At 50.0% G+C, this 12,915-nt stretch overlaps 1 protein-coding gene across 3 annotated transcripts in view; it reads left to right on the forward strand.

Moving 5' to 3' along the window:
• TGFA (transforming growth factor alpha) overlaps positions 1 to 12,915 on the forward strand; it is a 97,442-nt gene that overhangs the window by 17,488 nt on the left and 67,039 nt on the right. Inside the window, exon 2 of one of the 3 annotated variants that reach the window (XM_036334203.1) lies at positions 12,609 to 12,749. The exons of the other annotated variants lie outside the window; for them this stretch is intronic. Coding sequence (XP_036190096.1) covers positions 12,609 to 12,749 — 141 coding nt within the window. The remainder of the gene's footprint in view (positions 1 to 12,608; positions 12,750 to 12,915) is intronic. 3 annotated transcript variants of the gene reach the window in all.

The following is a 12,915-nucleotide window of genomic DNA, read 5'->3' on the forward strand; positions in this document are numbered from 1 at the left end:
CACCTCCCATGTTCAGTCCCCCCAAGTTCAGTGAGTCCTGTCAGCTCTGACTATGTTATATTCTACATCCGACCACTTCTCACATCCTTCCCCACTGCCCCTCATCTTTCACCCGGACTTCTGCAGTAGTCTCATCTTCACTCCTTCCACTTCCAGTTTTGCCTCTGGTAAGGCCTCATCTGTTCTCAGTACCCTGACTGAGCCCTTCAAACATATCGCTCCTCTGTTCAAAACCTTCCAGTAGCTGCTCAGCCTCAAATAAAATTCAGATTCCTAGTGCTCCCCGTGAGAGAAGTCTGCTTTGGCATCTCTCCAGCCTCATTTCCCACCACTGTCCTGCTCCAGCCACACCAGCCTCCTTGTTCTTCTTTGAACAGGCTGAGTTCACTCCTACCACAGGACCTTTGCACTTGCTGTTTCTTTACCTTTGGATGCTTTCCCCCAGATATTTGCAGGACTGGTTCCCCACATTTATCCAGGTCTCTGTTAGATGTCACCAGTTCAGAAAAAAACATCCACAATGACTCTATTGATCTACACACATACACACACACACACACACACACACACACACACACACGTTTCCAGTGTCTGCATTATTTCTTGGAGATCTGTCATCACACACAAGTGTTCATAGTGTCTTATTCCAGAATAAAGAACCTAGATTCCACAAAGTCCTTGTAAAGTTTTGCTGCTCAGATATTGCCTTCTTTGGTTCACATTCCCTAGACACCTCTAGGTAGGTTTGACTCAAAACGGAACTGAATTCATTTAACAAGTCCTGTTGAGAGCTGTCTTTGTGTCAGGCACTGTTTGGGCACCGAGAATACAGCAAACCAGAAAACACCACCTCTCGCTCACCCCCCACTTGATCCCCAAAGGACAGAAAATAAACAAACAAACATACAATAAAATGTCAGGTTGTGACAGAGCTGGGGATGGGGAGTGAGCCGCTTGCTTCATTCCCTTGCTCATAGGTTTTCATAGAAGGGGGATGTGGAACACTTAAACAGCCCCAGTGCTGTTCTGTTCCTTTCCTGCCTGAAGTGTAAGAAGACGGGAGAGGAGGATGGGCAAGTTCTCTAACTGCAGCTTCATTTTGTTATGATGAAGGCTGTGCTTGACACCTGCTGGGGAGCATACCCTCAGATGCAGCTGGAAGGTCAAGCAACTGGATGAACCCATCTTTCTAGCAACTCTTATATTCTGCTCCCTCAGTCTCCGAGCTAACAATGGCTGACAACAGACTGAAAAGTGTATTCATAACTTGTCCTTCTCTGAGAGACAGCACGTCTAGGAAACGTCATCTATATTATTTTATTTTATTTTGAAATATATTTTTATTGATTTCAGAGAGGAAGGGAGAAGGGGAGAGAGAGATAGAAACATCAACGATGAGAGAGAATCATTGATTGGCTGCCTCCTGCATGATCAAGCCCACAACCCGGGCATGTGCCCTGACCTGGAATCGAACCGTGACCTGCTGGTTTATAAGTCGATGCTCAACCACTGGGAAACATCATCTATTTTACATGAGGGGCCACAGAAGCAAGGCCAGTTGCCCTGAAACCGGGTCCTGGGTTTCCTTGGTTGTTTCGGAGGCTGCTTAGACTCTTGGCTGTGCCTGTCAACCTCTCTGTTGGAAGACTTTTTTTGAAGACCCCTCACCCACTATTCCTCACTTCCCTCCCCTCCAGTCCCGTACCCTGCCTTCTCCCCAGCCTGTTTCCACAGGGAACGTGATTCTCCCCTGCTTTCTCTCATCGGACATGCTCCCTGTTTGAGAGGGAGGCGCAGGGTACACGGCAGCCCAGCCCAGTCAGATCAGCCACTGACAAAGCTGGCCATTGCCCCTCCTGGGAGCCACTGTCAGCGTTTAGTGAGCACATCCCTGCAGCACATTTCACAGCAGAGGAGAAATCAGTGTGCTCCTTGTACTTCCTAGCAAGTTTTCAGCTGGCCAGGATTCACAGTGATGGCAGAGGCTGGTCAGGAATTTAGCTCTGTTGTCTGTCTTTATACTCTGCCAAGCTGATGGGGCAGCAATGATGCCCAGAGCCGTGGGCTCCATGGAAGGCTGCACAGTGTCTCCTCTGTCTTTCCAGAAAAGTCCAACCCAAGCTGCTTGTGCCAGCTTGGCCTTCCTAGGAGAAGGACGTTGTACTTGGACTTAGGGAAACAGTAAGACTAGACAATCAGAATGTGGAGAAAATAATATGGCCTCATAGGGTTGTAATTGTTATCAGCTGGGGTTTTTAATAGACATTTTTAGAGCAATTTCAGGTTTATAGAAAAATTTAGTGGAAAGTACAGAGTTCCTATATACTTCCTCATCCACCCCCACACAATTCCCCTTATTATTAACATCTTGTATTAGTGTGGCACATTGCAACAATTGATGGGTCATTATTGGTGCATTATTATTAACTAAAAGTAATGTTTTTTAACTAGAGTTAAATGTGAACTAAAGCCCCTAGTCTACATTAGGGTCTGTTCTTTGCATTGTGTATTCTATAAGTTTTGACGAATGCAAAATGGCCTGTATCCACCATTGTAGTGTCACACAGAATAGTTTCACTGCCCTTACAACCCCCGGTGTTTCCCCTAAAGCAGTGGTTCTCAACCTTCTGGCCCTTTAAATACAGTTCCTCATGTTGTGACCCAACCATGAAATTATTTTCACTGCTACTTCATAACTGTAATGTTGCTACTGTTATGAATCGTAATGTAAATATCTGATACGCAGGATGGTCTTAGGCGACCCCTGTGAAAGGGTCGTTCAACCGCCAAAGAGGTCGCTACCCACAGGTTGAGAACTGCTGCCCTAAAGGATAACCTTTCCTCCCCCCCACCCCCCACCTCGTTCCAAGCCCCTGGAAACCACGGATCTTTTTACTGTCTTTTCCAGAATGTCATATAATTGGAATCACAGAGTCTCGGTCCATAGCTTTTTTATGAGTAGCTTCTTTCACTTAGTAATATGCATTTAAGGTTTCTCCATGTCTTTTTATGGCTTCATAGCTCACTTCTTTTCATTGCTGCCTAGTACTCCATTGTCTGGATGTACCACAGTTTATCCACTCACCTACAGAAAGATGCCTTGGTTACTTCCAAGTTTGGGCAATTATGAATAAAGCTGCTACAGATATTTGAGCGCAGGTTTTCTGTGGACATAAGTTTTCAATCATTTGAATAAATACCAAGGAGCTCAGTTGCTGGGCCACATGGTAAGACTGTGGTTAGTGTTGTAAGAAACCACCATACTGGCCTCCAAGGAGGCTGCACCATTGTATCCACCATTGTATCCACCATTGTATCCATTGTATTTGGTTCCTACCTCACTCTGAGATGAGCCTGGTTCTCCTAAACAATGCTTCAATAATATCCTGAATGGTAATAATCTAAGACCCTTTTCTCACTGCACCCCTTAAACGTGCAGGACTGCCACCCACATTCTTCTTCCTGTCATCCCCCTCTTCTTGCTAGAGCTAAACCATGCTGGCAGAAACTTCCCCTTTTCCTGCTCCTTCTGCTCTTTTGTTTCTCATCTCTACCTGTCTTCAAAGAAGCGAGTAGGTACAGGAACAGGAGCGGGGGCGGGGGGGGGGGGGGATCCACTCCCATTTTCCCTGCAAGAGCTACTGTGTCTTCCCCGGATTTTTGTCTTCCTTTCAAATGCTTTAAGGTGACACCACTAAAAGGAATCTGATGCTCCCTGCACCAAAACGGTGGGGCCTGTCCCTCACTGGTTTGTGTCAGTCCACGAGACACTCCCCGTTCAACTAAGTGCTTTGGGGGCATGCATGAACAGTTTTGCTACCAGAAGAACTTGCATTGCTCTGAGGGAAATACATCAGGGGCCTAAAATCGGGCAGGTGGCCCAAGAGAGAGTCGAATGCATCACCTCTCTGGTCAGTTCCCTCCCTCTCGGGGCTCCTGGGGGTCTCTCTGGCACCTCATGACGTAAAAGACTAGGAGTGGGTTTGTTTGTGGCTTGTCGGTCTCGTTACTTTATAGGTGGGCTTTGTATTGTGCAACCCAAATACTTTGGGTTAATACAGAGACAGACAGATGAACATAAGAAAAGAGGGAATTACTGAATGGGGAAGGGAGCATCCCAGTTAACTGAGGGCAGGCTGATCACGGTGGTTACTCTACAACAGGGGTAGGGAACGTCTGGCCCGCAGGGCCTTATGGCCCCTGAAATCATTTGGTCTGACTCTGCCAAGGCATTAGGAGTGAGTTAATCAAATGTTTGACTAAGTACAGCAGGCTAGTTTTTAAGTTGATAATTTTGTAAGGCCTGCGAATGATGGTATAAATATCCAAATGGAAGAGATTGGCTGGGAAAAGATTTCCCACCCCTGCTCTACAAGCTTCCCCGAGACCATTTGCAAGGCTCTGATGAGTGGCCCTGTCTGTTGATGTGACTGCCAGCTTCTTCCCTTTCCTGTGAGTTTGGGGTGCTTCTGCCCATTCATTTAGAGGCTGAATGGCCTGCGGTTGAAGAGACCTTCCCTGTTGGGGTCCAGAATTTCTTAACAGAGTGCACTATTAGCATCTTAGTCAGGACAAAGTCCTGTGCATTACAGCAATTTAGCATTCCAGCTCTCACCCACTAAATACCAGGAGTGCCCCTGAGTCATTGTGACAACCAAAAACTACCCTCAAAAAAAACTACCCTCACCGGTTTCCAGATGTTCCCTAGGAGGCAGTGCCAGCAGTGCCTCTCCTGTCAGGGCTCAGGGTAGCAGGGTCTCCCAGTTGAAAGGAGGCCAGTCTGAGCACCTCCTGCCCACTCCTCATCCAGGCCCTTTTAGCAGCTGGTACCTGCACTTGTCACTCAGGCCCTTTCTCACCCACGCTCTCCTCCTCTTCCTCCTTCTCGCCCTCTTCTTCCTCTTTCTCTTCCTTCTCCTCTTCCTCCTGCCCCTCACTTCCAGGGCCCAAGAAAAAGAACATAGACACTGTCCCAGTTGGCAGCATGATGTGGGTTGAGAAATGTAGGGTTATCGGAACTTCACGGTGTTTTCCCCTTAACTCTTAAAAATCTGGAGTTCTGGAAACTTGTCTCCTCTGCTTGAGCCTTGCTTCTCAATCAGTGGCCCTTATCTAGTCAAATGAGTTCTCCACAGGGGTGTTCTGTGGCCACCCCTGAAGACACAGATCACAGGGGAAACCTGACAGTGGTGATCAGCATTCAGGCATCACTGTCCCCTCTGGCCCCACCCCCCCCACCCCCGCAGGCTGGTGCCGCATTGATCTGAAATTCTGCCAAGTCACACAGGTATTTATCTTAGCCCAAACCCCAAGTTTCACAGTGCCTTCTGCAGGGTGGCTCCGGAGCTGCCCAGAGTGGAACGGGGGAAGGGGTGAGTTTGTCATTACTAAGCTATTCACATGGAGGAAGTGGGGCAGAAGTCAAAGATTGCTTATTTTTTTACCTCCTCCCTGCTCGTAGCCTACTTCCAAGCCACTTGTAGTAAGTGATGTTTACATATGGCCTTGACGGGGCTGACGGATTTGCCTGGCTTGGTTGGTTCTGCTGAGAAGCTAACTCTGCTGGTCTCAGGTCTGCACAGACAAAGCCCTGCTGACCAGAGGATGGGGATTCTGGGGCCACCACAAGGCCAGGGGAAGCTGAGATGCGCCCAATGGGCCTCCCTGGACGGGGAGGGGCTTGCACCATGCAGTGGGCTCTTCCAGAGCTGGCATTGGGTTCCTGAATTTCCTGGCAGCCAGGTCTCGGCTCACTGGTTCACATGCTGAGGGGCCTGGGCCCTGCACATAGAGCCATTGTGTCTACCGCTTTATCCTGGCCTTATCTTCAGGGCACTTCCCACCCCTTCTTTCCTCTGGGACTCTGGGAGTGCCCAGCATAGTCCCTTCCACAGACACCTTAATGCCTCCACTCTGTCAGTCAGCTGGAACAGGGTTTCGGAGCGCCTCGGCTTGGCCCAGCTTCTTGCGACCTTGGAGCTCAGCCCTGGTACAGCCTGTTGGTGATTCAGTGGCCAGGGAACTCCAGCTAGCCCGAGATACTTGCCCTGCTGCTCTGCAACCTCTGGACGGGGGCCCCCAGCCCGTCAGCGCAGGAGCAGGCCTTGCGGAAGAGGAAGTTTGACTCAGGACCCAGCCCTTGGTCCAGGTCTTTGATAAGGCGTTAACTCTGCTAGAGATATGACTGCTGCCTCCAAACAAAAAAGGGTGTAGCGTAGATGTGGGGGAATGAGATCAGTCACCAGGCCTTCCTCACCCAGAGGAGATGCCCAGTGCATCCTGGTTAACTGTTTGATTGGAAGAGATCATTTGCCCCTGTATGCTATTTGCATTATTGGCAAGGGTCCTTTCAGACCACCAGATCAGTAGACCGAATTGTTCTGTAAGGCTTTCAGGTGGGTGGGGAGTTGGGGAGAATGGCGAGGAGAGGTGTATTGTATCACCTTCTGGTCCTTAGAAACAAAGATATCTCAGTAAGGCAGCACCCACCTCCTCCTGCGAGGGTCTCGAGGCTTTTTTATTTAGTCATTTATTTTTTGCACACTTTCCTGGAAGTCAAAAGAGCACATGTCATCTTCCTTTGCAGCTGCAACACTTCTCTGATGCATGTGGTGTCGGTCCTGGGCATTAATTAGGCCCTCGACTCTACAGAACTCCAAGCATTTTATAAATATTCTCATTTGCCCCTTGAAGTGGGGAGAGAAAGATAGCAATAGGTTCTCCTGAGTTGATGGTAGGAAATAAGGTCTGGGCTGAGAGGGACAGGCAAGACCCATGTGAGTGACTGGGGTGGGCTGTGCACCTGCCCTGCTGCTGACAGGGGTCAGTAGGTGAAAGGTGAGAATGCTACCTGCTGGAGTGGTCAGCAGGGCGTGGGCCTGGAAGACTGGTTAGAAGTGAGGTCAGGGCAGCAGGAGGGTTTGGTAGGCGTGAAAACACTAGCGAGTGTATTTAGGAGACCTGAGCCAGGTACTCACATTGGGTGGATATTCACAGAACACAAGTTAGTGTGTTTGCTTCCGTTGTGTCTCCTCATCTGGATCGTAAACCTGTGGCAAGTCCTGCCTTTGCCTGAGGAGCCCCTGAAGATGTAGTGCTCAGCAACCTGCAGCCCCAAGCCATTCAATGAGCCCTACACCCCTTATCACACCCTCTGTCTTCCCCTGCTTGGGGTCCGAGGTGCAGGTCTTCCTGTTTTCTCATAAAGTTTTCAGAAGCGCCTACAAAATGAGCTAAGGATCTGAAAAGAAAAAGCGTTTCAGGGGTCATCTTATCAGTGACGAAACAACTGAGGATCATCTTGGCACGCGGCCCAGCAGCTGCACTCCCAGCTCAGAAGGACGACACTTCTCCGCACTCCCAGGGCCCTCTCCATGCTAGCGAGACTAGTTAACATCATTGTTGAAGCAGAAGGCGCATTTTAACTCACCACCCATCTGAATGGTGGTGCAGCCCAGCATTTGTAATGGAGTACAACATAAATGGTTTCCAAGAATTGGGAGGATTCGTTTCCATGGGACAAGTGCACTGCAGACATGAGAGAAGGAACTGTTTGTCCTTTGCTATCTCAGCAGACCGAGAACTGTGTGCCATGTGGTGGGTGCTCAGTGAGCACCTGTTGAATGAATGCATGCCAGGGTTCAAGTGTTCTTCATTTCCACTGAAATCAGAATGAGAACCAAGACTTAGAGCTTAGAGCTGTGGGGGTCTAGGATAGATGTGAGGAGTGAATTACCAAGGATCAGCTGGGGTTTTTTTTATTCCCCATGTGCACACTCTCAATACTCACCCCCTCCAACTCTGTGACCTCTTAGGGAAATTCAGTTCCAAAAACCTAACTAAGGTGTAGGTGTTATGCCAGGTGTGAGGGTAGCTATGAGTAAGGCACCGTTCCTGACCACACTAGAGGTCAGATGTGAAAACTTTTGAACTACAAGGCAAATCAAATAAGGACTTCTCCAAAGAAATGATTATTTCTGATGTTTGAGTAAAGCTTTGAGAGGCAAATTCGATATCCATGGGCAGAGGGAGGGGCCTGCCAACTTGAGAGATCGGCACAGTACATGTTCACGGTAACTCTCTATTCTAGCAGCTACCATTGATGTGCCACCCAACATACTGCACATTTCTCATGTGTCCCCTCATTTCTTCTCTAACCCTGTGCAGGAGCTGGATAGCTTTCTCTCTTCTTACAGTGAAGGAAACCAAGGCTCAGGCAGTGAAGCAAATAGCGCACAGCTGCAAGGACTTGTCAGGTCCCCAGTGGTGTGAACCCAAGGCACCAAGCTCTGAGAGAGGGCAAGCCATGTGCAAGGAAGGGGGACAGTGCCTGATGGGAGTGGTGGGAAGAGCAGGTGGAAATGGGGGTTAGGACACAGACATGCACCTTAAATCTCTGCTCGGGACTTGGACTGGGTTCTGTGAGCAGGGAGCCTATGGTGGGGGAGCGGGGGGTGGAGGAAAGGAGTGCTATGGTCCAGCAAGTGCTTCAGGAAGGTCTCTCTGGCAGCAGGAGCAAAGTAAAAAGGCTGTTGGCAGGAAAATCAGTTAGACAACTATTGCGATAGCGCGGGAGAGATGATGAGGCCTGAACTGGGGCAGCGGCAGCAGATGCAGGGGATGGATGAGATGGACAGTGCGGAGGCAGGTTGTGTAGGAGGCCTTGACTTGGATACCAGGTAAAGGAGAGGGAGGGAGGGATGATGTCTGTTGGGCCTCCAGCCCCGCCCGGAAGTGAAGAGGAGGAGGTGGAACAGGTCAGGGGATGAGACCAAATGAAGTTATTTTTAAACACATGGTTTGAGGGCCAGGCCTCTAGAGAGTGGTCAGGGTTGGAGATGGTGCTTGGGGCAAGGGAGCAGAGGCAGTGCCTATGGGAACGGGGGATCTCTGTGCTGCCTTTGGTACCCCATATTCATCTGCCTTCACTGTGGTACGGAAGATTCCACTTCTCCCTGACTTTGTGTACTCCATTTCACTTCATAATCCTTGCAGTAGCTGTATGAGGAGGTGTCATCCTTATGTACGTATGAGGACACCGAGTGAGCAAGATTGGATAACATAGCCAAGGTCTCACAAGAAAAGAGTGGCAGAGTCAGGATTTGAACCCAGGTCTGATGTCAAGGCACCTTTCTGCTCTGCCATAACAAACCCTGAGTCAGGATTAGAAAATGGTAGAGGGTTGCAGTGTGGACACCCACCTGTTTATGTCTTCCACCTCCCTGATGCTAATGGTTCATGCTGAAAACTTTGATTTTTCCTGGCCACAGAGATACTGAAAGGGACATGGAAAATACCTATGAGCATGCAGGTGGCACTGGCTTATTTTCCATGATGTCCTAAGGCCTTAGCCTCATCAAGTTGGACTTTGCTGCCTATGGCCACGCCATTAGGAAGGGCAGCCTCGGCCCCGAGCTCACTGGCCCAAGTGCATTCCCTCATAGATGGTGAGCTTGCAATATATCATCAAGCCAAAATCAAGACTGCACTGTGCTCGCTTCAGCAGCACATATACTAAAATTGGAAGACGGCATGGGAAATGTAGAGATGGAACCTAGTTCACTTTTAGGTTCAGATTTAGGACCTCTTCCGTCTTCCGATATTTGATGTAAAGGTCATCGTGCTAAATTGAAAGACAAAGTTACCATCAACTGAGCACACCCATCGAGACAAACACACATGACCTTCTTATTGTCTGATCCTTTTTCTAGGCAAGGGGTCCACCTTACAAAGTGTTGGAAGGAGGCCAGGGGTGGTGCTCCTTGCTGGTGCTCTGTGTGCTAGATGGTTCTGCCCCTCTCTGCCTTTCTCTCTCTCTCTCTGAAAATATAAAGAACCTGTGAGTGAGAGAGGTGAGGTGACTTGCTAAAGGCGACACCATTCATGGATGACCCTCGTCTCTGGGCTCCCCTTTAGCTATGTTCCCCATGTCACAGGAATACATGGATTATGTCCAGGAGAGAAGAGGAGGAGGTGGTCTTTTCTAGCATTTCTGTGTTCTTTGCTGTACTTCACAGGACAAGCAGAAACAAAGTAAAGCCATCTGGGCCCTGTAATATGAGCCTGCAATGTCTGTCACTTACAAGCTGGGTGACCTTGGGCCAGTCACTTCATCTCCTGTACCTCCACTTTCTTACCTCTAAAATGGGAGCATAATAGTACCTACATCTTAGGACTTGCTTAAAGTATGGAATCAGACAATGCAGGGCACATAGTAAGTAGTCAAGCAAATGTTGCTGCTATTATTATTATTAATGCCATTAGCCACAATGGCAGTCCTATGACTGAACGATGTGAGGAGGGAGCTCAGAAGACCGGTCAGGCTCTGGTGGTCTTCCCTCCACTGCCCGCCACTGGCCTAGAACGGTCTCCCTGGTGAACTTGTCCCTTGCCACAGCTGTGTTTGGGCACAGGGGTCGGGACCTCGCTTGTGTGGTTTGGAACTGAAAGCTGCCCCTCCCTGCACAGTTGGTTTCTTTGCTCCATGCGAAAGGACCTGCCACCTGAAACACAACACTAATCTTTTCAAATAATGTCTCGATAAGACTCTCTCCTTGGGTAGCAGGGTCCAACCTGTGTTTTGAAAGCAGTGATCCAGATGCTGGGATGGTGAAAGAAAGAGCCCTCTGTCCAGAGCCCGTCTGCACAAGGTGACTCATTCCTGTGTCACATGTTTCTAAACTCTCCTCGCCATCCCCAGAGTTTTCCTAATCCCGTCCGGCCAGTTCCGCCACAAATTCCTCTGCAGCTTTGCCTGACATTGTCTGAACTGAGTGTCACTCGAGTCTGTGAGCTGGGGCAAATGTGAAGTGTCACCTCCTCCAAAAGCAACCATGGCCTGTCTGAGGGCTGGCCTCCCTGTGCTGGGGCGATGGCGGATGCCCTGGCTGCTTTCTGCATTTATGGATATTGACACGAGGGCGGGCTTGTGGTCTCCTGGCCTCCCCCCTGCTCCTACAACCTTTCTTCCTAATCAGTTCTTACCCTGCAACCAGCATCTTCACCAGGCTGTCAAAACCTCTTGCATTTGAAAAGCCTGTTAAAGCCATAAAACGTTGCAGTTTCTGCTATGCAGTTAAGATCCGGGCATGTTTGCAGATAAAATTTAATGTTGGGATGTAATTCCTGAGGAAAGAGGTCTTAAAACCTGTACCAGCAGGTCCTGGGTTCCATGTGACCCATTTACACACATGTTCATGCCTACGTGGCTGCTCCAGGGGTATCCCCTGTGGACCGCATGCTGAGCTGCGGGATTCTCGCCTTCTAGGGACTACCCACCACTACCTGAGCTCCTCGCTCTGTCCCTCACAACCCCAAAGCATGGTAGGAGAGGAAGGGGGATCCTAGCTGCCCCCCAAACACCCACACTCCTTTCTGCATCTCTCTTGCCTGACTCCTCCTTCTCCTGCCTGCATTTGTTCTTTACCCATAAGCCTTTCCTCACCACCACCCTCTCTAACTCGAGGGCATCCTTCATCCAAAGGACCTGCTGCAATCTCTCTCCATCCTCCCTACATCTCCCTGACACCAAAACCTCACCTTCACCCCCTATGTAGAAAACCTGGCTTAGGGGACCCAAAAATGGATGAGATGTGGAGCTCTTGATGTTCTCGAAGGACAGCGAGCTGATCGGCACAGTGGAGTGGGTAAGAAGAGCCTGGAAGCAAACACTGGCTGTGACAGAGGCCAGAGCCGGGCATGGTCCCCTCCGCCGTGTGACCCAGCACCAGAGCTGAGTGTCCACAAGGAGACAGCCACAGGCTGATGAGTGGGAAAGGATGGAGGGTGTCCCCTGCTGAAGGCACAGCCCAGGTCCCCATCCCGTGCATGAGTGAGTGGCTGCACAGAGGGGTGGGGGTGGGCTCCCTGCTTGTGGTCCAGGGGAGATGGGGGCCCAGCACCTCTCAACAGCATTTCCCGTTGGCGCCCCTGTGTGTGGGTTTCGCGATGGCTCCATTATGTGTACTCACGAGATTAAAAGCCTCGCCTCTCCCGACATTCTTTCTGCTGGAACTTCTTATTGCCTTTCTAACAGCTGAGTTGTAAGCATTGCAGCCCTTGTCTTTCCTGGAGGGCAGTCTGGTTCCCACTCTGCGTGGGGTGGGGGTGATCAGCCTTTCAAAAGGCTTTCCTTCCGTTGTGAGTGGTTTTCCCCTCACCAATCTCCCACCTTTTTTTTTTTAAGTCCATAATCCAGGGATTCCCCTCTTTGGAACTATTTAAACAGACATGGGATGCTGGCAGGAGCCACTTAAAAGGATTCCTGCCCCAGAAGGTGGCTGTCTGGGTGGTCTGTGGCAGGAGAGGTCCAGCTTTGAAACTCAAGCGAGAGGTGCCTGCGGCTTCGGGCCACAAGCCTCTGTCTGAACTGTGCCTTGTCTCCCTGCAGTCAGTGGGCGTGGCAGCTGTCCCAGGGCCGTGCTCTCCCCACACAGGTGCTCCAGGCAAGGATCTCCTGTTCTCTGATGAGCCTCAGTGGCCACATGTTTCTGGAAGGCCTTCACAGAGCCAGGCTTTCCAAGCACAACCAGGGGTGCCGGAGGTCTGGACACCTGGGCTTACGTAGATTGGCAGTCAGGGGTCTGGACGTTCACACCCTCGCCCCTCAGGAGACCTTGCTCGCAGAGGGAGAATTGGAGGCCATCGAAATTCCCAAGAGGCAACAGATGTGGCCTGTAGAACAGAGGTTCCAGCTTCGATGCCAGACCTGCTGAATCTGTCGTTTGGACTCATTTCGGAGGCTGTAACTGGTGAATACATACCTACCAATGTGTCGTGACAGGCTGTGGTCGGAAGGACTATTGTGTGTGTGGTAATTAAATGCTGTCTTGGGCAGAGGAGTCGGACAGACTTGAGTTTGAATTGGGCTGCAGGAGCTTGGGCACATTTCTTAACCTCTCTAAGCCTCCGTTTCCT

This window comes from Myotis myotis, unplaced genomic scaffold (assembly GCF_014108235.1).
Source record: "Myotis myotis isolate mMyoMyo1 unplaced genomic scaffold, mMyoMyo1.p scaffold_m19_p_14, whole genome shotgun sequence".
Classification (NCBI taxonomy): domain Eukaryota; kingdom Metazoa; phylum Chordata; class Mammalia; order Chiroptera; family Vespertilionidae; genus Myotis; species Myotis myotis.